Consider the following 26,566-nt stretch of genomic DNA (forward strand, 5'->3'; position numbering starts at 1 on the left):
ATTAGGATTATGCTTAATCCCACTGCAAATAATTATGTGCAACAAAATAAATTTCAACTTGGAAAAAAGAAGGTTTATGCTTTCTAAAGCTAACGTTTAAATATTGTCCAAGTTCTTTTCCTGCTTAATTGTGTCCTCAAAGTGAAGTAAACACGCTGAACTTGTCCCCAAAAGTAGAAAGATTAAATCAAGACATCCGGGATTTAGGGCCAGGCTGCTGACCATCACAACAAACCAAAAAATGTTGTTTACAGCTTGAGTCAAACATATTTAGAAAATACTACGTGAGCAGATGTTCTTACACATTACTGACAATAACCATTTCAAGCTACCTGAGAAAAAATTAGAAAAATTTAAGATTTGATATAAATATAGGAAAACTTAAAGTTATGCAGATTTTAGGAGTTGAGCTTGTGCTGAAACAGCATGTTGACGCTGACCTGCAAAGACTCCACTTAAGACAAAATATGTCGCTGTAAAGGGAAACTGATTTTTTTAATAAAAACTATCTGATTAGAACTCTGTATGAGCAAATGATCTTATTAATATTAAATAACTGACTGGTATCAGAAACAGATTTTGTTCGAGAGGTCCTGCTAGAAATGTAAACGTATTTATAATAAAAAATCCCTTGAACCAGTAACAACTTCTACATTTAATAGCTTATTCTGTCCTTCCAAGGCGACATGCAATCTCATCTGCTCTCAGTCAATAAGGGAAAAACCCTTTTAATTCATCTCTGTCATGGAGGGTTCATCACTTTGACAACACCTGCTCTAACTTCAACCAACATGCCCATCTCTCAGCTGCCAGCGTTTCCCTCTTTGTGGTCCAGTATCCCACATTGCTCTGTGAGTGACGGGACCGCTGTGGGGGCCATGGGAACTGGGCTGAGATTATTTATAGCAATGGGGGGGTTTGGCAGGGGCCACTTCTGTGAGGCTAGAAGAAAAATGCTTAAGGTCGCCCTCTTACCAAAGAATGCTTAAGGTCACCCTCTGACTAAAACCTCTGCAGAGTGCTGAGGCTAAAAGGCAAGCTGATGTAGGACATCTGCAGAACTGAAGATTTGGGCCACTTAGCTTGAGGCTCTGTTGAGCAATCGGAGCGCAGTCGGGACAGGAGCAGAGAGAATAGGAGGTCAGGATGTCAGGGCAATTCAACAAGACACGGCTGATTTAAGGACGATTGTAAAATCCTTGAGCAGATATATTAACATGATTTGTATAGAAGACCATGTTAAAAGAGTATACTTATTAAAAACCATAACCTTTCTGTTTACAATGGCAGCTTTAGCTGTTTGCATTAAAAGATAACACATGTTTCTTCTGGTCCGTGAGCACTTCTCCCCAGATGGGGCAACAAAACAAGCATTTAATACAAAAGTAATGCTGCTAATGCATCACATTGCAAAGGAGATTAGAGATATTTTAAAGGGGTAGTGCCTTGGAAATATTAGAAACACATCACTGAACTGTAGGAACTGTTTGCTTGTCTACACTAAGAGATTTCTTTTTTACAGCTTTTATTCCTGAAGGGAAAAAAAAGAAAGAAATCAACCAACAAAGAATACTGAACACATGATGGAATCTGATGTTGACAACAAATCCCTCTTTAAGCACTCATCTTTCACCATCCTTTTATTGTTGTGTTACAGCAGCCTTGTATTCAGTGAAGTGTTGCGTGCCTGCTCCCTAACCCGATTGTTTGCCCTCACATCAAGCTGCAAAAGCCCAGAGGGCTGAACGACAAAGTCCAATCCACAGGCTGAAACCAGGTCTGCATCACTAAACTATAGACCAAATGTAGAGCCGTAGCACTGTTTTTAATTCATCCATTTATTTGCATCTTAAATCACTATTTTCTAGCTTGGACCTACTTTTACTGAACACTTCAGATGCAGCGACTTTTACTGCGGATAAAATAATATTAAGTCTACAGAAATATCACTGCCAAACACTAAATAAATAACAACAACAACAACTACTGATTCCCTTCTGACCTGGAGAATATATGCCTCGTCAGCCGATGATTGCAAAATCTCTGCAGGACTTGAATGATAAAATCTCAACAGTAACTCCTGTCAAACGGCATGACGACATCACAAGATTGTTTTAAGAGTATTAAATGAAGAAAGATTCTCCAAAGTTGGTTGATAACTGTGTGACCTAGTTTCATACAGAGTAAATCCTGTGAGGGGAGTTAACTCAGACAAACACCTGGCAATACTTGAGATGTTTACTAGAGATGCACCAATACAATATCTATATCTGTATCGGTTCAAATATTGAAAGAAATTCTAGACCAGGTATCGAGACAATGTGCCTGATCCATAAGGAAACATCTATTCAGTCCAATTCTACACTTTGTGCTCCGAGAGACGTCTTGCTTTATTATTCGTTTATATTTAGAATTACACTTTCTGAACCATTTGAAAGGTTTGTTGCAGTTTATTTTTTTCATGTTTGACCAAGTTCGTCAATCTATTGTCTTTGTCCGTTTCTGTATTTACTTTACATTGGCTGTTGTACTCCTAATTCCACAACAATTAGGAGTTGTGCAATTAATACAACTTTAAAGTTGTATACAAGTTAATACAACTTTAATACAAATTAAAGTTGTATTGTTTTTTTGCTCAAGCTTGTGAAGCTATTGATGTATTTAAATGTTCTTTACTGGTGAACAGTTATCAAATACATCTGTAATTCAGTACATGTAGGTCTGTGATTTAAAAAAGAAACGTTTAAGTCAATTCAGCGCTGTTTTTCTGTACCAGGCGATACTGGATGTCAGATATCAGTATCGTATCGGAAGTGAAAAAGTGGATTGGTGCATTCTTAATGCTAACAATTTGCACATTAGGAATGAAAACATCAATAAATGTGAGTAAAATATAAGAGCAGAGAAAAAATAAAAAAAGAGAATGCCAATAAGGCTTCATTCATACCTCCCAGTCCAATCTATGAGCACTCAACCATGATCCTGTGTGATTTACATTTTGATGTATATCTGCTCACCAGATTATGATCAACACATCTTTGGTTTATTAACTTAGCAGCAGTTCAAAACGAATGTCTTCTCAAGGCAATTCACTTGACAAGTCACATAAAATTCAATTAATTCAAGATGGTCCAAAATTAATTCAAATCAAATAAACTTAATTCAAGCTATAAAAAGGGAATAGGTAGAGAGAGAAAGCATGGTGCTGGTATGAAGACAGCATTTAGAGTGAGGGGTCATAGCTTCTTTGAGTTTTTATTATTCTTTCTCTTCAACTTATTACAAGTAAATCAGGATCCACACCCATCATTTGCCAGTCAGACGTCATGATTACTTGCTATGTTTTTCCTGAAACAATAAGTACTGGAGGTGTTGTTCTAAAATAAGACATGTCAGTCATGGGTGTGGTGCTGCATATCTGCCAGTCCAGTTTGTTCATAAAGAAATGAGCATTTGCACACTTGAGGCAACAGCAAAAGGGGTGGGGGAGAGCAAAATGGAAACAAGCTTCAGACGCTGGCAAGCTAATGGGCTAATAAAGTCCAAGTATAGAATGTATTCACTTTGCAGAGGCAAGCAGCAATTGAGGGCACGAGAAGCTAATGGCTAGTTGAGTAAAAGCCACAGAGGAATGCAACACAGCGGATTGTGTCCATGTGTGCGTTTGCAGAGAAGTTCCCTCAAGAGACAAACCCGTCCTGTTCTGGCACTGCCCTTGAAGAGTGACATGGATTTGTCTGTGTGAGTACACATTCGTGATGGCTTTAGGCGTACAGAAGGAAGTCAGCACCACAACCCAGAGTCCCTTGTGGTTTACAGGCGTGGGTGTGGCGGAGGAAGGGCATTTAGTTATGTCAGTCTGGACTTGGAGATGGCTTTTAGGAGGGATTTTTACAGGGTCTTGAAGTCTTTGGCATGTGTGAGGCAGCAGCCACTGAGCTGTTGGGCAGATGCTGATACGTCACCTACAAGGTGTTCCCTTTGTCAAAACGATCTGGTATGTTGAACCAGAAAGCTGTCACACCCGATCCACACCTTAACACCAGGCTGAGCTGATTGGGATTAAAAGAAAGACCTTCACTTCTCATTTTTAATCCCCCCTCATCAGGGTCAACCAAAGTCAACTGGAAGGTCTTGGGGTCAAGATGGAGTCATAGAGGAGAGGAGAAAGGTGAAGCAAGGTGAATGACTTCTAGTGACCGAGCAAGGACGAGATCCTCATCGTTAAACCGATACACTGACAGAGCAAGTCAAGCAACAATCGCCACGCAAATGAAACTTCAAACATAACAATCACAGAAGAAAATAAACAAAACCAACCTCCCATTCTCAGCTGACGAAGGAAGGAGAAGGAAGGAACTGAAAAACTTGAAAATCTGGGCACCACACCTTTTCTTTTTTCATACAAATATTTCCGATCCCTGCAGCACATACAAGTGCTTACAGCTGAAATCACAGCCTTTGAGTTGTCGTAACCGTTCTTATGATTTAAGAGTGATGCAGTAACCGCACAAACCCAGTGGAGCAGCAAAAGCCATCAGGGATAAAATGCCCTGACACAAACAAACCGCACAATGTCCTCATTTTACTGAGATAATGGAGGCCAACACTCCCAAAACAAGTGGCCCATTTTATCCTCAGCGGTAGAACTGAATAAAACTCTGGTTTCTTACCTCATCATCTGGTCAGGGGAAGATGATTGACCAGCGCAAGAAATTATCCAAATCCAGCAGCAGTCAGGCACATGCAAGGGGAACAGGAGCACATGGTTAATATTTTGATAAATCTTCAAATATAGAAAACATTTTTGTCCAAGGAAGAAAATTTTACAGAAACTGAAGTTCTGGGGCGTTTAAGGATCCGTTTATACCTAATAAAACAACGTTCTGTGATCTTTAAATTAAAAATAATACAGCTAAAGCATTTAATTGCATTCTTGACTAAGACAGTCATGATACATTTTGCTAGATGATAAATTGTCTCAGTAACTATTGGTTTCAACAATAATACTGTTGTTTTGACAATGTTTTCCATGTAATATATTCCTAATAGCATAAGACAAGTGCTCTCTAAGATCAGTAAGCTTTAATTTTGTAACAAACACTTAACACTGAAAACATCAAATGTTTAAAACATCCAAAATAAAACACAACCAAAAACAAAAACAAAAATAATTTTTTAAAAAATCACATGCAACCAAAACTATAAATAAATTGGATTATGATGCCTCTGTAAACAGAATTACCCTTTAAAAAATATTAATTATCAGAATGGAAATAATCAAGCTAATTGTAATTTATCCTGCATTTAATTGATTAATTGCTAAATGCAAAAGGCATAGTCAACAACAGCAGTCTGATCGGCCCAGATTGGTTACTAGCTGTAGGAAACTCAAAAATCTGATCCATCCCTGGTCATTGAATGCACCATTTACCAATCTCTACCAAATCAACACTTCAGTGTATATGTTGTTACTGAGGCTACGAAGAACTGAAGTTATTAAGAACTCTTTAGTTGTTAAGCACATTCTGATCAAATATCTCAATTATTGATCAACATACCATTACTAATTTACACAAATGTTAAAGTCAGTGCGACTATAGAGCAACCAGCCTGACATGTCAAATGTATTTAATACAAAAAAACCAAAATAAAAATGTAACTGCACTAATCATTCATAATGTTTGTTGCCATTTAGTAATTCCATTTCCTCCTAAGCAGAACCAGTATCTTTACTCCCAGCTGCTAGCACTAGGAAACCTACTGGCAGAATAACAAATATTGATTCATTGATTTAAACATCGCTCTCCGCCTGTGAGCTCTCAGGACAAACTGCTGAGATGCAGAACAGAGAACGATTATATCGCCACCATCCACAACTGCTTCAGGAACGACAGAGATGTTTATTTACCCGTTCCTGCCATATTGGCAGTTTGTTGTTCCTGAGTTGCACATTAGTATTTTTAAGTACATCCTGAATTCATGCTGTAGAACATGCATGATGATTTAAAAAAGAAGAAGTGGACAGACAGACACAGGAAATATGATAAGTGTTAAAGTACTGAGCTGTTCTGTAATGGGCACTCTCCTGAGTTGTTCATTTTCCCCTTGTGGTTCCTCTGCTGACCTACATGCTTAGATACCCACCAGTGATGGAGTCAACGTGGTCACAGACAGCAGAACCGAGCCACAATCTCTCCACAGGGCTCTCTGAGAAATGTTACCCACTGTGGACTCTGTCACCATCCCCAACACTCAATACATTGAGTTTTCCTTCCTTCTGTGCACTGATGTCTGTAGTTGCAACTTATTTAGTTGCTTTAACGGAGCCTTGATGAAGTCTTCACATTTTTCACACTTTGTTACAACCTGTATACAATCATGTATTTGTAATGTGTATAATGGAGCAAAACAAAAGTAGACTTGTGAAGTAAAGGGAAAAGGATCCATGGTTTTCAGCATTTTTCATCAAAAATGTAAAAAGTATGCTGTGCAAATATGCTTAGCCACCCTGAGTCAAGAGTTTTGAGTACATGTTGTTCCACGTCGTCTTTTGAGGCATGTCTCTCACACGTTCATAAACTATTTGTGCCGTCTCGAGTTTAAAGGCGTAGTACATGACTGTCATATGCGTAAACACACAACACCCAAACAGTACCGACTGGAACACAACGTGGGATTGGATGGAGAACATTGTTGAACCATTCAAGTCTCATTACAGATGCTGAGTAAGATGTAGGGACTGAACTTTGACTGGGCCACTCTGACTTATTAAACACTTTTATATGAATCATAACATTGTCTGGCAGTGAATTTGTACCGGAAGGAGCATCTTAGTCTCCCGTCTAGTCTTGTGGGCCTAACTGGTTTACTAACAGGATTTTCCTGTAATTAGCTCAACTTGTCATCAACTAATGACTGTTTCCCTGTCAATGCTTGAGGAAATGACTGATAGTTTTGCCGTCATTTTTCAATTTTTTGATGTGAGATAGATTGATTAGTTCGCTATAACATGTTCAAACCTCAGGATGTCGTTTCCTGATCTAACCTTGCATGATCTAACCTGTATAATATTAATAATCCCGGTAATGTTCTCCAACAAACCACTAAGGCTGTCACAGAAGAGCTGGAGTTATACTGGGATTAAACCACACAGTTGGAGGCAACTTCTGAAGGCAATTAAACGCACTGGGTTTTATTTGGCATTATCAGAGTAAAAGGGGTCAAAACATAGGCACACCACCTTTTTCAGTTCAAAGAACACAAACACTTCTACGTTTGGAGTAAATAAATAACATTTTATGTTTGCACATCACCAAGTGGTAAACTCACTGACTAATGAGGGAACAACTCAAGTATCACAAATAACATCTAAACCTCCCAGTAACGTGAACAGGTGTAATACGGCAAGCAGACATGGAAAAGCTAACATTTTCTCACCAGGTTGCAAAAGTTGATGCAGCTCCAGAAAAAAAAAAAAAACACTGAGAAGTGTTAAAGGTGAACACCTGGGCATGTTAACACAACTTCTGAGAGTAAGACTTTAAAAGAGCATTTTCACATTAGTTTTAAAGTCAATAAATGTTCAACAAATTCAGCCATAACAATTTTAAAGTTATGAGAAAATAAAGATGCATTTGTTGGAATGATTAAAGGGATGAATGAAAAGTTTTCCCATCCGAGAACATAACAAAAGGTCTAACAATGTCTTTCTGCAACAGTCTGGATGATTTTTAGGAGAAACGAACCAGCATCCACTTAATGCAGACACAAATGTGGAAAAAAGAGGAGAGTAGTTCACTTTAGCATGTGCAATGATTTTTCTCAACCTCTTAGACACATTTGAAATGTAAATGGTAAAACTACTATTTTCATTTTAAAGTCAAACATTTATGTTTCTGCTACCACTTTTGAAAACCATTTACTCTCTTACTGCTATTAATGACACATTCCCACAGTTTTTCCAGAAATGAATCATAATCATTGTAAGCCTCTGAAAGCCACAAAATACAATTTGGTCTAAAATCACGGTCTGTCATCTTCACCTCCATGACACCACCCGTCTCCCACAAGACGTCCGTGGTTCATAAAAATAATTTATGCATCCAAGGTGGTTTGGCTCCATAAAGGTTGAAATTCGGCAGGCCATAAAAAATAATTCAGCTTGAGTTTGGTGCGTCTGACGCCTTCAGATTCAGCCCAGCTGACTGGTCCAAACTCAAGTCACCACAAATAGTTTTTACTGCGAGTGTCACAATCATGAAGCTGCCGATTATCTCTTATCCAGTCATTACAATTAATTACTTAATTTTACAATTTCATTTTTTGTCAGTAGTTGATGGTGACTTAAGAATGTTACCTAAAAGAAAACAAAACTGCATGTAATGTATATTCATAAAATGAGGCAAATATTTTGAAATTTGTCATATTCGCTGTTTTTCAGGGATATATGAGATAAGTCATATTGTCTAAACTTTCCATTATGCAGTGGGAAATAATATACATGGAAATGACTAATTAAGTGTTAAAAATAAACAAACTTCAGACCTAAAACACCTACAAAGAAATACATTATATTTCCCAAAATATCTCAATGATATTCTGGGCAGCAACGATATAAAACTTGAACTTATTTAGAAGATTATATCTTCTATCCGTTGCCCAAAGAAGAATGTCTGGCCATGAGTTCGTGACCTTAACCTCAAGTTCAAGTGGGTTAAGGCAACAATGTTTCGCACATCTGCAAGCTCACCTCTGAACTGCTCAAAAAGAGAGACAAAAATGATAAAAATGCTGTGGAGAAATCTTAAACAGGTCGTTAATACTCAAAAATCCTTCAAAGTGACTGAAACCAGGGCAACCGTCCAAAGTGATGCAAAACACCCAGACATCACAAATGTGGCAGGAATATTTAAAGGTTCAGGGAGCATTTGAGTTTTCACATAAAGCTAAGATGGTTTGTTTTTCTTCCTCTTTGAGGAATTAAATAATTTGAAAACTTATATTTAAGTTTTCTGGTTTGATAATCTTCGAATGTGACAAAAAGAGTCAAAAACAGGAAGCGAATGTTTGCAAATTACTGGCTTGGTTTCCATAAAATGTATTTTAAGAGGTAAAATACACTGTAATGTTTGAGTTGAACTGTGTTAATAACAACACAAAAACAAACAAAAAGGATTTACGAAACCGTAAGGAGACATCAAACCACTCTCGGAGCAGGAAACTAAATGTATTGTAATTCAGAAGTGGTTTAGTTGAGTTGGCTCTTTGGTATCGCTCATGCAGAGCTGCAGAACTGCAGTGTGCTGCTCCAGCGTCCCGCTTGCAGCTCCAGCTGCCAGGTTTTTTAAGGATTTTCACTTAACGGGACCAAGTGCGCCCGCTGTGCTGTCAGCACACAGCACAGTGAAAAAAATAAATAAATCTGCGTCTAATCTTCGGCTTTAAACCCGGATAAAAACGGTGACATGCAGCCATAAGACCCGCTAACTGGACACGGTTTGCTGTGCGTCTTCTTCACGGATACAATTACACAAGTTATCCCAAGGCGGGCATCGTAGTGGGTCAAATTTCGACAACAGCAACACAATAACCTACGTCGACACGTCAGTCATTCAGTAGTGAACACACTCACCGTGGTTGTTGAACATTCCGGACCGAAACCGGTTGTTACCGCACAAATTTTCCATCTGAAAGTTTCAAGCAGCACCCGCGGCTCTGACCGTCTTCGGTAATTTTTCCAGCACGGAGAGATGGGGAAGCGCCAGCCGGTGTGTCGTCGTGGGCAGAGCGGTCCTCCGGTCCGGGGCGGTCTGTCACGGTCGGTGTTTGTGTGGGAGCAGCTGCAGGAGGACTGACTACTCACACGCTCCTCGACGCCGCGGTTCAAACTGATGAGCTGCCTGCCTGCTGCCCGCTGGCTCCGTGACGTCATGACGCACCAGCCTCTGCAGCGGCAGCGTCGGAATGAAAACAATCGCACGTGGACTAGATGGGAGCATGATCACGTGTATGTGTGCCCTGAAAGCTGAGGAGAAACTGGACCACTAGAACCCAGATATGAATAGTGTAGTGTGTAATCATGTATGGCAGTCCGTTATAACATTTAAACGAACAACACCTGTACTCATCTTTATGTTCTCATTGCTGAAAACTACCTTCATATTTTTCAGGTCTCAACATTTCGAAATGCAAATGGAAACTGCAAATTTAAAGTAGCATCGTAGCATGTGTTTATTTCAAAGTCTTGTGTTGTATCGCATTAAGATTTTATGTTATTTGCTTTACTCATCAAAGTCAGTTAACAAGGCTGACATTTTATAGGTTGATTGGTTGGTTAGTCTGTAGTTACACTGTGGTGCAGCTGAGTCATAGTGTCTGTTTAAATTACTTCATGGTGGACTGTTGCACACGAAATATAAAATTATTCAATACAAAATTACAATGTTTTTTTATTTATCGGAATTGTATCGAATTATTCACACTATTCTGTAAACATTGACATTATTATTAAAGGATTTTTATCAATTATAGTTTGTTTCAACTATCACATAATATCTGCACGTTATATTTAAAAATTTGAATTTGCAGATATCTGTAAATCATTTCTATCTAGTGATCTGTCCAGGTGTCAATCAGATATAAAAAATTAGCAATTAATTTTTTCCAGTCAAAAGGAACATTTCAGATATCCTGAAAGATTTTGCTTTGACACATGCAGGACACTGGCTCTTGAGAAGAGGAGTTTAAAAAAAAGTCAAAGTTAATATGAACGTTTCAGTTGAAAAATAACAGTAGAGACTGACATCTGCTGGTCAGCTTCACAACACGCCCACCTGTTTTTTAGAGCAGAAATTACACAAACACTGCGTTTATCACTCTGGATCGATTATCCGCTCAGGAAGTTCTGCTTCGAGCTCAGGTTTTCTACCAGGCAGCTGTTAGGTTGAGGGTTCCTTGAAATATTTCATCTGTTCCTGCGACTGCCCTTTTCTGGACAGAGGTCGTTCCCTGGAGTTTGCTGCAGCCACTGGCTGCTCCAGTTTGGGAGTTTCAGCTCCATGTGCACCACAACCACTGGAACCGCTGAGGTCTCACCGAGGATTCTCCACAGCATCTTCATTTCCTCTTTTAGCCCCTGGTGTTTCTCAGGCTTCCTGTGTTCTTGACGTTGCCATCCCTAGGGACTGCTACATTGCTACAGCACTCTTTTCTGCTTTGTCCGCCACCACCACAATGCCCAGTTTGGTTAACCGCCACCTTTTTATTGGTCTGGATCTGGAAATCCCACAGGATCCCAGCTGTATTGTTCGTTCTAGTGTGGGTTCTTTTGGTGCTGGGATTTTCATTCAGTCAAGTAGTTTGGGTCTAATAGGAAATGCAAACGAATGTAAAAGAAGCATCAAATATGAAAAAAGCAAAAAAAAAAATTGAAAATTATTTAGAATATTCTCAATCAATTGAAGTATTTTCATTAGCATTACAAATCATTCTTCTTATTCCATTTTGGCCAATTCAAGATTTCAATAGTACTTTCAGCAGGAAGAAACATGATGGTAACTTAAAAAAATTTACTTTAAACCCAAATCTGCAAGGTGAATGAATATTTTTATGATATAGCTGCACATTTTGTAGATAGATATAACTTTTACATGTCTTTTTGTTTTAAAGCAAAAAGAAAGACATGAAACATCTGAATTTGTTTAAGAAGCATCATTTTAATTTCAGCTGTGACAAAAAATAAAGAAAAAAAAAACGGTAACCTCCTCAGAGTCCAAATGTTCAGAATTAAAGTGCAGAATTGTTTTTCACAGCTTGTGTAAAAAAGAAAAAAAAATTAAAGTAGCAAAACTGACAATGGAGATCCAGAAAATATAAATATGATACAGAACAAGATGAAATCTTACACGTCATGGTGTCAACTCAGATGTTCAGTTCGCTTCAATCAGGCTTGCACTGATGATGCATTAAAATAAAAACCGAACAGCAAATCAGTTCATGTTTTCGAGTCGTTGGCAAGGCTAGCTTACAACAAAGGCACAGCATTGTTCAGAGGTAACGGTCCTTTGCGAAGAAGTGCTGCGGCGACATTCTCGCCGATCAACACGTCTCCTCACTGACATCTAACATGCTCGACATGGCTCAGACAGGAGCGGTGAAGGAAACACGGCGCCACGTTTGTGTGTGCATGCATGTGAGAAACGGGGGAGGGCTTCCCCCCACCCCCTACAGAGTGACAGGCGTTTACATGCTCCTCACAGTCTCACTTGTTACCGGTGGGTACTTATTAAGATCTGAGGAAAAAGCTCCAGAAAAAAATTACGGCCCTGAGCCAAAAAGATTTAAGGTGAGGAAGAGGTGAGGTTCAAGCGCTCAGCTATCAGAACGAGTGATTGCAGCCTCCGTGGGCATCGCAAGCAGTCAGAAACCACACAGAATACCACTCACAAAGGACCGGTTTGTAGGCAGCAGGCAGAACTGGGTCATCACAACCTCACAGTAGCAAAAACTCCAGCATGTCATCTCTAAAATGCAACCCAGCTAGCTCTTTCTGCGCCTAGGACTATATTGCATGGCATACATGATTTTAATTTAATTTGAGCTGCATCTAAATAATTAAATAAGTCCAATTTGCTACTGAGAGGGTGAACTTACCAGATCCCTTTTTTTTTTTAACAGTTGAAAGGCTCCATCAGTGGCTTGCATTCAAATATCAACCTGAACTGACATTGATCATTTTCCTTATCACAAGTAGCCCAAGAGAAAAAAGAAATAAGAAGACGCGGTCCAGATCGGCCAGTTAGTGCAAACAAAAGTATTCAAATGGGTACAAAAGAGTTTCAGAGGGTAGATATAGAAAAACAGATTTTTTTAAACATTTTTTTAATTTTTTACTTTTTCTACTCAGCCCTGCTTTTCTTGCTTTTAAATCTTTTACTCCAAATTTGTATTTTATTTAAAAAAAACAAACAAAAAAAAAACCAATGTTTATAGACTAAAGTAGCTTGGAGTAAAAGTGGAGAAGACCTGGCCACTACACATCATGCAGCGAATTTAAAAGAAACTAAAAAATTCGCAGAATAAAGACAGAGAGACGGTTTGTTAGAAGGTGCCGCAGAAATCTTACAGTGCTGGAGATTATTTCTGAGGAGAGAGACGCGTATATAAACACAGAGATATTTACAGCACATCTTATATGTAAACAGACAGAGGGGTCGATCCTCAGGAGGACAGATGGGAACATGGACAGACAGCTGACATGATGAGGCAGTACCTGGTGATGTAACACCTTCACTATGATACAGTACATCAGAAATGAGAGCATGGATTATTAGTTATTTTTCCAGTGTGGGGAATAGAGATGATCAGAAAATGTACAGTGCCTTATAAACATATTTACACCCCTTAAGTTTTTTTCATACTTTGTCAGAATACAAACAGAAACTTTAATGTTTTAAATTGGGACTTTTTTGGGAGAGGTTCATAAAAAGTGGAGGATTTCAGCGGCACAACTTCCTTACACGTAAAGTCAAAGCTGCAGCCCTATCATGTGTTACAAGTCAAAGTCCAGACCTAAACCCAATTGAGAAACTTGATGATAGCTATAAAATTTTGATCTATTTAATATCTTTTTCTCTGGGATTCTTATAGCATTTTGAAATGAATTGAATACTTGATTTGTAATCTGGCTGATTTTGAGCTTTTGTGCAAAGAAAAATGGGTAAAGATCTCAGTCGGTAAATGCGCAAAGTTGGTAAAAACTGTTGTCCAATTAGTCCATCAACTTAAAATCCCAATAAAATACATTAAAGTTTATGGTTCTGAAGCCTTTCTACTGGGAACCAGTAAATCCTTCCAAACTAAAGCGACAAATTGTGAAAAAGTTTATGGTATAAATACTCATCGAGGCACTGTAGCTGCAATGTTTGATTTAATTGCAGAAGGGTTGAAAAGTGAATGCGTACATTTACCAGAATTGGTTCTCAGGTTGTTTTTTGTTGTTTTAAAATAATTTTTAGCAGAGGTTTTTAAGTGTTTGAAGATGGTCTCGAAGCATTTACCCTGACACAGTGACAACACGTAAATTAAAAAAATTCATATTTTTGCCATGCCGTTTCAACTGCAGTGACACCTCCAGCCAATAAAAATATGGCAATGTAACGTACGTATATAAAATATGTCTGTACATTTACAATATTTAAAACATTTACAAAGTTGCCGCTGATGTACACATAATGTATTTGAGTGTTAGTGTGAATGGGATGCGCTAAGAACTCTCTAAACGGAGAGAAGACGTACCAAATGTAGGACGGGTACCTTACCATAAATTCAGTGCTACGTATAAACAGGAGAGACGAGCAACTCCAAGTGGTTCATGACTGAATAGGGTTAGAGGGGCACACTGAAGCGGGAATTGACCTGGCAGCGTTATTTACAGCCATGCATTTGTCAATTGGATACTTAAAGCTTGAAAAGTTTCACTTCACTTGTACAAGAAGGTCTACAAAACTGTCCCTCAGACACTGGGAGGTCGTTGCCTTTTGCTTGCATCTCTAATAAGTTCTGTTCCGAGATCCAAAAGAAAACCAAACGCAGCAAATGTTTGCAGACACAAACTGCACCATGCAGTCTGGAGACGTGAAGTGACGTGGCTGAAGGCTTGCTGCTATGTTTTGCATGTGAAGTTACACACTACAGTAAAAAGCACAGTAAGTATTCTCTAGTGGGATCACTTCTGCTAAATGTATGCGATTAAAGCGTTACATGAAATTTCTGATTGCATATGATATATTTTACTTTAGCTTCAGAAGTAGCTGCAGTGAGAATGGGTTTGTGTGTATGTGCAGGCATCACACACTGGTGGCTTTTCAAATTTATATTTTCCCCCTGAGTCTTTTCATCCGGCTTGCGCCAGCTAAAACCGGTATCGTCTGCTTCAGTTGTGACGGGTTATTAGAAAGTCTCCTCCAGCAGCGTTCTGCCACCCGAGGTGGGTGGGGTCACCGTCTCCTGAGGGGTCAACTCCAGCGTTGCCACTCCTCTCGCGGCGCTTCACTCGGGTTGCTCCGGATGAGTGTGCAGGCCGTTCTCAGGGCGCGGGATGCTGTGGTGCTCCCAGAAGGCCTTGTGCAACTGGTCCAGTTCGGACATCAGCGGCAGACCAATGTCCAAGTGCATCTTGAGGTTCTCCAGCCACTCCTCCAGTTTAGAGAATGCAGGTCTGTAAAGTTCAAAGGGCACGAGGAAAAATTACCTTTGGATTCATCATCAAAAGCCCTTCTCACCCAGAATTTTCTAACTGTTTTTATTCCTCTGTCTAAATAGTTTTAGAAATCAGAGTTCAGTGATGCTGTAGATGTTGTCACTTAAAAGCAAATATTGTATTTAACAGATATATAACTTTAAAAAATCAAAAGAGCAGATTTTGCGAGCAGAAAGGAACATTTAGACCAAGAAGATGAGATTTTCAGCTGCTTCCATTCACTTTGTTTTGAATAATCTCAAAACAAAGTGAGATTTTTTCAAATGACAGTGAGATGACTTCCTCATCTCACTGGGAGATGAGGAAGTCGCTATTGCTGGTGAGTATCAGAGTAACAATGCTGGTTACATCTTCATATTCTCATGTGTGGTAAATTGCAGGTATGGACGGGTCTTAAACTTACTGCGTCCAGCTACATTTCTTTTAACTTTCTCCTCTTCATTCGACAAATCACCATACAAATCTTCAATTTATGAATTAAAGCTGAGTTCATAAAGCTATAACCTTTTAGTTCTTGGATATCCAATTTGTAATTCTTGCGTATCTATTGCTTTTGGACAATGAAATCAATTTAACCTCTAGCGACAAATTTGAAAAGGTTGTAAAAACAGGACAAAAACTTTTCCAATAAGACAAAAACCCAGGTAATGAAATATTTTTAAGTCTGATTTCAGTGCACATTTTTTGGGAGATTTCTGACCTTTTGTCTGCATCGAGGTCACAGCACAAAGCAGCAATAGGAAAGAAGGCAGGGGGACAATTGGGAGGATAGTAGTTCTCCAGGAAACCAGAAATGTTCAGCCCAAAGTCCATCGCTCTGGGGAGGTAATCTGGATCTGCGTTGACCCGACCAATGACCTGCAGAGGGCAAAACAGGGAAAAGGTTAAAAACACGAGTGAGAAGATTTGAAGATGGAGGTGTCTGAAGAGTTTCTACTGGAAACCAGTAAATCCTTCCCAGCTAAAGCAGACTGCTCCCGCCAGACCACAACAATCTGTCCGTCAGTCGCCACACGAGGACGGCTTTGCTCTACGGCTCACTAATCCCTCACACAGTCAGTGAAAAATGCCGTCCATCTGGAGAAGTCGTAGTCTGGGGCCTCTGACTGACTTAACTAAACCCATGAGCCCAAATCATAGGAGCAGGAGGATGATGTGCGTCCAGGCTCCCGTCCAATAACTCAGAAGGGCTGCTGGAAAAAATGTATTCCGCTTCTAGAGACGTCGAAATTTGGCAGAGTGAAACTATTCCCTCATAAAATGAAATGGAAATTGCATTTAATGAGTTTGAAATGTGGACAAAATCCATCAGAAGTCGCCAAAATGGCAGATTTTCAAGCAGAATAGACACAAAAAAAAGGAAAAAAAAGATGAATAAAACTTTCTGCTAGGCCTCACATTTTGCAAACTCTACTGCCGGACATCGACTAAAATGAGGCCCTCTACCGGGGCAGCGTGGTTACCCTCAGTGCACTCGGTACCGCCTCTAATTACTGCATCCATGGACAACCCTTCCTTCCTGTGCAGAAGGACGGAACGGTTTGCAGTCGTCCTACGGCAGTGGCGGACCACAGCTTCTGGTAGGTACATGCTCGGAGGCAAAATAACTTTTTATTTTTAAAGGGTCTGGAAAAAGTCAGCCAAACACAGCAGCGCTCGGTTGGAGCTGCCAGCCACTGGACAGGCTATTAAAAAGCATCAATCACATCTCCTTTTATCAGCAGGGTGGTTCCCCTGTCTGCTTTAAAGCCTCCGTTTGAAACACTTTGCCTTAAAAGTCAGGTTCATTGCAAGGATGTCGCATTCTGATCCTAAATGTTGGACGAGGAGATTATCTTTTTTAAACCGATGCATCTTTTGGCTGGCAGGGAAAGGTTATTTATCCCAAACATGCAGATAAACGTATTTATGCTTAGACGATGAGATACTTTATGCTGGCTAAACAGCTACTTACCTCACATAGCATAATACCAAAGGAAAAGATGTCCACTCTCTCATCGTAGCTTTTGCCTAAACAGGACATAAAATAATGTTAGTATATAAATTACTAGCATAGATCAGCAGGAAAAGGGCACAGAGAAAGTCAGGATTATTTAGATTGCCACATGTTCTGGTGTACGTCATACCGTGGATCATCTCCGGAGCCATCCAGTAGGGGTTTCCCACCACCGTGTACCTCTTCCTGCGGTCGGGCTTCTTCAGGCCCGACAGTTTTCCCTGTGTCAGCTTATTTTCACATTTATCGTCCACCATGAGCCGAGCCAGGCCGAAGTCTGCCACCACCACGGTGTGGTCCTAAACGAGCAGATATTCCAAAAAGTGCTGTCAATAAGTGTGATAGTCAAGATATAAGCTTAAAAATATTGTGCTTTAGCAAAGTGTTTGGAATTTTTTAACTCAAGGTTTTCAGACATGTCTTTCTTTATGTATAATGTTTTCTTCTGTTAGGTCAAGCAAAATGAATCTGTACATTTTAAATGGTTTTTCAGCATGGAAAAAGATGAGTGCACAAAATATTAACACACTTAAACAATAAAGGTGCGTAAGCACAGACATGTTTGAGTGGAGGAAAAGTTCCTTACCTCTCGGACTAGACAGTTGTGCGAGTTCAGGTCCCGGTGGATTATGTTCATTGAATGCAAATATGCCTAAGAGACAGATAAAACAGAGGAGAGGGAAAATAAAATTAATTTATTAAACTGGGTAATCAAAAGCTGCCTCAAAGCAGAAAAGTAAAATTAAGTTAAACTCATTCTGAGGAAAAACAAAACAAAAAAAGGTTGACGTTTGTTTGCTTCTGAACACTTTTACTGAGGGGTACAGGAACGATTTACACAAGGCTTGTATTGCTCTAAGTTGACCACTAGAGGGCGGCAGCAGCGGTAATTGCACCTTGTGCTGCTGCTGGACTCGGATTGAGTCTCAGTTTCTGAACTCACCATTCCAGCAGCAATGTCCTTCGCAAAACTGACCCTCTGGTTCCAGGGAAAGTTACTGTCCTGCAAATAGAAATCGCACTTAAATTTTAAGGTTTCAGCAGACAAAACTGTTAAGGGTGAGAAAACCATTTAATTTCATTACAACTCACACATTATCCCATGTCATTCTTACCATCTTCTTGATTATTTCCCTCAGGGTTCCTCCCTTTATGTACTCTGCGATGAAGTTGAGTCTCTTGTCTTTGTACAGGACTCCGATGAACTTGAGCACGTTGGGGTGATCCAGGCAGCGCATCACCTTCACCTGAGGATGGATAAACAAACAGTCACTTCAGTTATGGAGCAAAAATAAAAGTCAAACGTCAACAGTAATGTCGGCCTGAATCATTTTATGTAATGTTACGCGGGATGATAAACATCCAAAGCAAAAGGCAAGCTAAGATTTGAGTACGGGAAACATTTTTGTTCATTTAATCACATTCAATGTAGCTATAAACTGATTAGGATGCTACAAATGGTGCCACAACCGCAGCCTGCCCAGACTGGACACCGTTACTGCTTGAGAGGTTAGGGCTACAATTACACCAAGCATTTGTCTTCCTGTTCCAAGCAAGATTAAAAGAGACCCGGTAATGTGAGACTTGGAGGGGAAATTACAAAGCAAGCGCTTACTAAAAGCTGCGACCACACACATAAATACACAGAAACACTGGTAAACAGGTGTTGAGGCTTCAATACTGAGGATGAAATACTAAGCAGAAGGATAAATTCAGATTGTAACCTGAGGTCTTGGATGTCTGCTTGCTATTTAAATAAGCATAATGGACACAGACACAATGAAGTCTCCGTACTGTTTAAACATTTTCTATTTTGTCATGTCAACTCACAATTTATGTGAGAAACCCATATTAGTGGAAGAGTAATGAGGCGTGGTTTTCAAAGGAAAAAATATGTTACAAATTAAATTTGAAACATTGTGGGGTAGATGTTTTTAATTTCCAATCAGACGACTGGAACCACAAGGAGTCGGTGTAGATTGAAGCAAATTCATCTGTGTATTAATGTAACGGGACTAAATAAGTCCATAACCAGTTCTTTAGATAAGAACTTTACTTTAACTTTACAACAATGTGGTACTTTATGCTGTTTTACCAGATTAAATCCCAATAAGGTGAATAACATACTTTTTGTTGGCCATATTAAAGGGCATTTAATTTTAATTTTAGTAAAGACACAACACATTAGTTTTATGAAATGTTTGTCCTCTGTTATAATTAAACATGAATTAAGAGTCTAGGGAGGCTTTAAGGTTTTGTGTGGGAGGGAAAAGATTTGTCATTTGTCGGAGAAGAGAACGCCAGCACTCCTCTTAAACTTAACCAGAGGTCATGTAAGGCGTCGCTTATTCCCTGAAATTCCACCTTGTTGCTACTTCTGACCAGCAATCTGTTGCTGTAAAAGTTGTGCTCAAGCTAATTGTGAACATACTGAAACATCTACATTAAACCCCTAAGCTGCCTGCAAGCTCTGCACTCACCTCTTTCAGGAATGTTCTCTGTGTTTCGTCGTCAAAACGAATCAACTCCTTCATCACCATCACCTCCCCCGTTTCCTTGTGGGTCACCTGCAACGTGACACAGAAATGTGCAGGCAGAGATGAGCGACAGGAAGGGAGAGCATCAACTGTAAAGAGTTCGTTCATCTGTATGACGACACGAGAACTGAAAAAATGTCCACGAAGTGTTAAAACCAACGTCTTTCCTTCCTGCTTTGAGATTCCGACCAGCTTCTCTCAATGCCTCCACCTTCTGGAGGCTCTAGGTATGACCACATATAAGCAGGGTTACCTTTATGGCTTGTCCGAAGCATCCCTTTCCGAGGACTTCTCCGTGGATGAGGTCAGACGGGCGGAAGATGCGGTGAGTCCGATTAGAGACGACCCGGAGAGACTCCGACCGATTGATGTCCTTCCTGTGTGAGACGGGCGATGCTGCGTTGCTGGAGCCCGGTGACTTATCAATGCTGTAGCTCCGCCTGGAAGGGACAAGAGATAAAGACGATCTGACTGCAGTCCACACTGCAGTTGCATAATTTGTACTTATTTTTTTAAAAACAGCTCTTCTTACGTGATTATGCGTGATTTCAGGTTGCTGATGTCAGGGTTGGGGGCCTGGGCGATCGGCAGGGTGGGGGTGGGGCCGTCCGACACCGGGGTGGACAGGCAGCCGTCCACCTGATCCTCGGCCTCCGAGGAGCCCCCCTCTTGAGCGTGAGGGTCATGTTCGATGGTGAGCTGCAGCAGCCGGCTGGTCTCCTGGATGAGCAGGTCGATCTAGAGAAGAAGAGAAGGTTCACATGAAGACCAAACTTCAGAGCGGACCGGGCGAACGCTAGAAAGTATAACCCGGCTCTCTTTTCACTGAAACAGCTGCAGCATGTGAGAGGGAAGATCCTGAAGGCGGTTTCTACCTCATCCAGAGGAACGTTGTGAATGGGTGTCCCATTGATTTCCAGGATCTTGTCCCCAACATGGATGGAGTTTTTTACGTCTGGGCTGATGCAGTCAGGATCCACTCTGAAGTTAACGCGAGAAAACAAAACAATAAGCACATTTAAACAAAAGGATAGAGCCAACACGGAGCAAAGTGAGAAGCAGAAAGAAAATGTTTTTCTGCAGTTGAGAGATGCAGAACTCTAGAGCTTGCTTTACCAGACTTGCACATGTAGAGACGTAAATATAGAGCGTCTCATCAGCAATCTTCAGTGTTTAATTAGGACTTTCTAGCATGAGCCTGTTTGCATCAAAACCTTTCAGATGCAGTTCTGACTGCGTGTTCAGGTGATGTCATCCTCCAACAGATACTTTCACAGGTGTTTGTGTCACACACATTAACTCTTTCTTAAATTTATCTGATTTTTGAGGGGATTTTATCATTGTGGGTGGTATTTAAGAGTACTTGAGTAAAATAATTTTATTTCTAAAACACAATATGGACGATTTCCATTCCACTGTGTAGTAACATGCTACATTATGCTGGTTCATCACATATAAAGTACATTAAAATATTTGGTTTTAACAGTAAAACGCCTTAGAAAGTACGGAAAATGATGATTTTTTAAAAATGTATTTAAATTTTCATTCTTTCTGTAAAGAAAAGAGTAAAAATAAATGAAATATAAAACCCGTTGACACTCACTGGGACACCCTGACGGTGCGTCCGTGCTCCGGGTTGAAGCCGTTGGCGGGGCTGAGCGGCTGGTCAATCGCCACAGAAAAGCCTCGCCCTCTGCATCCGTTGTTGCCCTCGCATGAGGCAGGGATGGACACGAGCGTGACGGTGTGCGGGATCCGGGAGTGTGGCGAGTCCGGCAGCGACACGGGCGTCACGATGGTCTGGTAGTAACAGTGACCGCTGCAGTCAGAAGAGAGAGAGAGAGACGGGGAGGGGGAATGTGATCGAAGGTTTGAGCAAAGCGGCTCTGCAGGGTGCGAGGAACCATGTGAGAGAAAGCAGAGCATCTCGTTGCATCTGTTCTTTAAACATCACATGTTGCTGATGATGAGATCCAGCTCCAGCACATGGCGCTCACTGTGCAGTCATTGTGTGGAGGCTGACCTTCAACGTGAGCAACTTGGTTTCAAAATGTGCTGGGAATTTACCTACGAGGGAATCAGTTCTGTGTCTTAACCTAATTTATGATTACAGAGTAATTTATGATCCACATTCATTGCTCCGTATGTAATTTCATTTTCAACTTAAATTGCAGAAAACCTGTTTAACAAAGCGGCTGTTGAAACTGGATGTTGGTAGAAACTATTGGCCTCATTTGATCTCAGGATGACTCAGTAATGATGAGATCACAGATGTTGTGTTACTTGCTGAATGACTTTTTTTTCTTTTCTTGGTCATGACTCAAGGTAAAAGTGTCTCCCTGTGAGGCGAGATGCCGTTGTGATGAAGCGACTGAAGCTTTTGGGAGCTTCATTTTCAATCATCTGCTTGAAGGAGTGCGTCTTGTGACAGTCACACTCAAACATCCCTGCTGCTAACGCAGCTTTGAGCAAATATACAAAACGTAGACAGAATTACGACGCTCACAACGTTTGGCCTCTGATGTGCATTGAACAATATGATTTAAAAGCATTTTGACACTTGAAGGTTTAGGTTTTAAATACAGCAGGATGTGGTGGATGCTCACCAGTACAGTTTGGATCTCTCCACAAGCGCGTATGTGTCTCCATCACCGATAAATGCCCTGCAGTTCAGACAGCTGAAGCATTCTGGGTGATACTTCTGTTCTCCTGCAACCTGGAGGGGGAGAAAAAAAAAAAACATCATACAAAGGAAAATGTATGATCAAACTATTCAAGGTGCTTGTTTCTCTGATCAAATAAAAAGCAAGTTAATGACAAGAAAAGCTTCTAAGAGCCGGGCGGGTTACGAGCTACATGAGGTTTTTACAGCCGGCCTGGGAAGTGGGGTGAGGTCCGGTCACCGGGGTTAAAGCGGAGCTGCAAGATCCGAGATCGAGTTTGCGGCAGCCAGATGTCTGCGGCAGCTGGGGGCAGTTTTGTAAACAAGAAGTGGAATTGAATTACTGCTATAAAAACAGAGCAGGGCAAGAGGAAATAATTCACGCCGACAGATGTGCTCTGCTGGGGGCTCACAGCTCTGATTGTTCTCCACACAGAAAACAGCTAAAATAATCAAACACGTCTTTAACTGCAGTGTTGGGGAGAAAACAAGCACTTAAAGTACTACCTTCTGCAGTACAATAACTGTTTATAACATTCATTTATTTAAAACATTCCTTAAAAAAAACAAAAAACAACAACTTACTAAGCATCTTTTTAAATAAGCCTGCAACTTCTTGCTGACTCTTGGATTGAAACCACTGAATAAACGGCTCGTTCCTACACATAATGCCAACGACCTCCTTCAAGTCTCTCAGGTAAATCAGTCGCCCGTTGATGCAAATAACGCATCCACTCAAACACTTAATGAGGACCCATGGTTAAACATGAGCAACAGTGGTCAGCGCCAAAGGTTGAGCCGTTTCCTCCCTCGAGGCTGCGCTCAGTTTTTGCCTTCAGAGGCAGATTTTTCTTCAACAGATCTCATCAACTGCGATGATCTGCATTGCTAATGATGTAAAGAAAGACTAACAAGGGAGCTCTGCATACAAGATAATGAGGTTAAATCCATCTAATTACCCTACATGTTGTGGATGTAGCTTTTCTGCAGAAAAAAAAAACACACAAAGGTCACAACAGCCAGTTTGAATTCACCCCAACTGTGTCCTGAAGAAATAAAACCTTAAATTAAAGCATTTAACAAATAAATAGAGATACTCTGAGAAACTGACTGATCATAATTGATTCATTTTTTGCTTGCTCTTCCTTACAAAAATACAGAAACAATGTTAATAATAATAATGCTAACTCTGTTGCTTGTGCTAATGTTCGATGTTTAAGCTGTTGTGGTTTTGTCTTTGTTATGATATGAAATTAAATCCTATTTAACTACAAAACTATCGACTCCTTTCTCTAGCGCACACAGTATGGCTTTTTGCAAAAAGACACTTTGACCTGATAAGTACAAAACTAGGGATGAAACAATTAATTGCAGAAATCAATTATTGAAATAATCAGCAACTAATTTAGTAACTAGAATATACATAAAACATAAAAAATAAATTCTAAGAAAAAGAAGCAACATCTGCTCCTCCAAAGCAGAAATGATACCAGAAGTGGACAGAAAAGGGTCAACACAAGCTGAAAACTCACAGGCTTCACAGAAACAAAGTGTTTTTTAATAAATACTCCCTCTAAAAAAAACGCAGTGGTAATAAAGCACCATGTGACCTTAACACAAGAACAACCTGACGTGAAGCATTTCTTTTTTATCTACCTCAAAACACAGAAGAGACAGAGTAACCAACTTATATGAACATGAAACAGAAATCTAATAAATTCATAAAACAGAGCCTGAGTCTGACCCATGTGCGATATCTGAGATCTGAACGCAAAAGAAGAAGAAGAAAAACAACTTTCCATTCATTATTTTAGGTGTCCCATTTGTTTATGGATGTATGTGGGTTTCCTCTCTGTGACTGTGTCACTTTAGGTGCAGGCCTGTAAAGAAGGAGGGGAGAGGAAGAGAGGACAGCTGGACGGAGACGTCGAGGGTGTCGGCTCGACTCGGCCTGTCACTAAGGCTGCCATTTGTCTGCCATGTGGGCACACACACCCATTTAAAGACAGACAGCTGCTCCCTTCCCATAAAACACATCCTTCCTCTGCAAAGCAGGCAGATAAAGAGGACTCACATATTTTAATTAAAATAAAACGAATTTCAACCACGCGATCAGAATCTGTCTTCAAACAGTCATCACGTCTGGTTCCTCCGGATGTTGCCGTCTTTGCGTGTGTGTTGTGTCTGTGGTGGATCTACTGGGGATGAGCTCATCATCACGCTTCTGACTGTGGTTCTTCATTTTACCTCCATTTGCCTCCAACAACAAACCAGAGACTGTTCTGGTTTTCCCCCCTGGTCCTGTGAGTCCACATGGTGCACGACTAAACGTTTCACACTGTTGCACAATAAGGCCATCTTTATACATTTTTACCACAAATTAATAACCTTAAGGGTGAAATGGATTTTTTTTTTAAAGAAAGGCTAATTTGTAAAATCAGAGGGGGGTTTTGCATTCAAATCGACTTTATTACTGTGAACTAAACACCTTTTTTTTTTTTTTTACAACCTTTGCATCAACTAATAGTCAGAAATGTTTTTCAAGATATTTAATTAGACAGAAACAGTTACTGGTGTTGAACTTTATTCTCCTTAGAGATTTAACTGGTCAGACTTGTGCTAGGAAAAAAAGAACAGATTTTAATATTTTTATAAGGCCTGGACTTGCTGGTTACTTTCCACGATGCACACAAAACACAAATTAATTTCGCATTGTTTGAGTTTAATTTGCAATTAACCTTTACATATCTTTACTAAACCTTTTGACAAAATGCTGTTTGTTGATGGGATTTCTCATTCTGATAAATTTAATAACAAAAAAAAGCTCCTATAAAGAGTTTACTTTAATAATTGCACAAATAAGCATTATGAGAAATGTTAAAAAACACAACCGTCAAATAAAATAATTTTTTGGGAGTTTTTAAATATTCACGTTAAAGTAGCATAAATTCTGAGAAAGCCATTGGATTATTTTCTTTTCATCAAGTCCAAAGTAACTTCAATCGATTTGTTAATGGAGGTTTGAAACACAAATTCGGCAACATGGATTTTGTCCATTCTAACTGGTTCAGCTGCCAAAATTACAACTGTACATAAAAGAAAACCATAAATAATATTTAAGTTTAAAATAATTCCTACATTTCGTTTTAAGTTAAATTAACGGTGTTGTTTTACCACCAATCCAAACATCCATAGAAAATGAACTCCATTAAAGGCTACAAAGTTAAAGCACCGGTCCAATTTTAAAACATTTTAATGGTTTTGTCCATGAGCATAAAAGAAATTATTACATTTGTGATCATTTTACAAGAATCCAGCGATACTTGAGCAGTCGACTGCAGTTTTCTAATCGAGTAGAAAAACAGTGAAGGTGTTGAAAGGTGCATTAAATCACCAGTTTTTGGTTTCCAAAGAAACTTTTTGGCACAAAAGTTTTCTTAGTTTGTAAGGATTCATGAAATTAGCCGATTCCTTAAACATTATTCTGAGGTCTTTATGATGGCATATTAACTACTGAAAGCTGTAAATCAAAGTTTTATAACATTACAGAATTTTCTTACGTGAATTTCTGGTAAACTGGGAAAAATGGAAAATGCAAAAGTCAAAAACAGCTCAAAGACAGAAGGACTTGTTGTTAAAATATAATTTATATGGGTGCTTAAGGGTCCAACATTGCTGTTTGAGATTTTAACTTCTTTTACTTTCTGTTTTCGTTTTCTGATCCATCAAAAGCTTCCTGTGGACTTGTGTTGAAAATCAACAAAACTGCTTTAGCATTAAACAATTCAACTGGAGGTCCACTGTATTTGTAATTGTCCATAACTAAATAAATGATAAATAAATAAAATATCTTAAACAATATCCAAACCTGCAACCACTTTTCAGGTTTGTGATCGATTTCGTCTTCCATCTTGTTCTTTGTTTCTTGTGTTGTTGAAGTCAAACTTTGTTTATGAGCTGCTTCTTGAATTTAATTTCTATTTTAATATTACGCCATCAACCTTCCTGGTGTTTCCAATCCTGGATTATCTACCTCGTTGTACCATGGTCAATTTCTTTTTAAATTGAATAACATGCAATACTTATTAGTAATTTAGGTATTTGGTGAT

At 39.6% G+C, this 26,566-nt stretch overlaps 1 protein-coding gene across 3 annotated transcripts in view; it reads right to left on the reverse strand.

Moving 5' to 3' along the window:
• Nucleotides 1–13,409: 13,409 nt before the first annotated feature.
• limk1a (LIM domain kinase 1a) overlaps nucleotides 13,410–26,566 on the reverse strand; it is a 48,384-nt gene continuing 35,227 nt past the window's right edge. For all 3 annotated transcript variants that reach the window (XM_008425620.2, XM_008425619.2, XM_008425621.2), the window contains 13 exons: nucleotides 22,402–22,511; nucleotides 21,399–21,614; nucleotides 20,671–20,776; nucleotides 20,328–20,533; nucleotides 20,049–20,235; nucleotides 19,739–19,825; nucleotides 18,374–18,505; nucleotides 18,202–18,261; nucleotides 17,845–17,910; nucleotides 17,389–17,557; nucleotides 17,217–17,272; nucleotides 15,963–16,120; nucleotides 13,410–15,220 (listed from right to left, as the gene is read on the reverse strand). In XM_008425620.2, coding sequence (XP_008423842.1) covers nucleotides 15,052–15,220; nucleotides 15,963–16,120; nucleotides 17,217–17,272; nucleotides 17,389–17,557; nucleotides 17,845–17,910; nucleotides 18,202–18,261; nucleotides 18,374–18,505; nucleotides 19,739–19,825; nucleotides 20,049–20,235; nucleotides 20,328–20,533; nucleotides 20,671–20,776; nucleotides 21,399–21,614; nucleotides 22,402–22,511 — 1,722 coding nt within the window. In that variant the 3' untranslated portion in view covers nucleotides 13,410–15,051. The remainder of the gene's footprint in view (nucleotides 15,221–15,962; nucleotides 16,121–17,216; nucleotides 17,273–17,388; nucleotides 17,558–17,844; nucleotides 17,911–18,201; nucleotides 18,262–18,373; nucleotides 18,506–19,738; nucleotides 19,826–20,048; nucleotides 20,236–20,327; nucleotides 20,534–20,670; nucleotides 20,777–21,398; nucleotides 21,615–22,401; nucleotides 22,512–26,566) is intronic.

The sequence above is a fragment of the Poecilia reticulata genome, linkage group LG13 (assembly GCF_000633615.1).
Source record: "Poecilia reticulata strain Guanapo linkage group LG13, Guppy_female_1.0+MT, whole genome shotgun sequence".
In the NCBI taxonomy this organism is placed as follows: domain Eukaryota; kingdom Metazoa; phylum Chordata; class Actinopteri; order Cyprinodontiformes; family Poeciliidae; genus Poecilia; species Poecilia reticulata.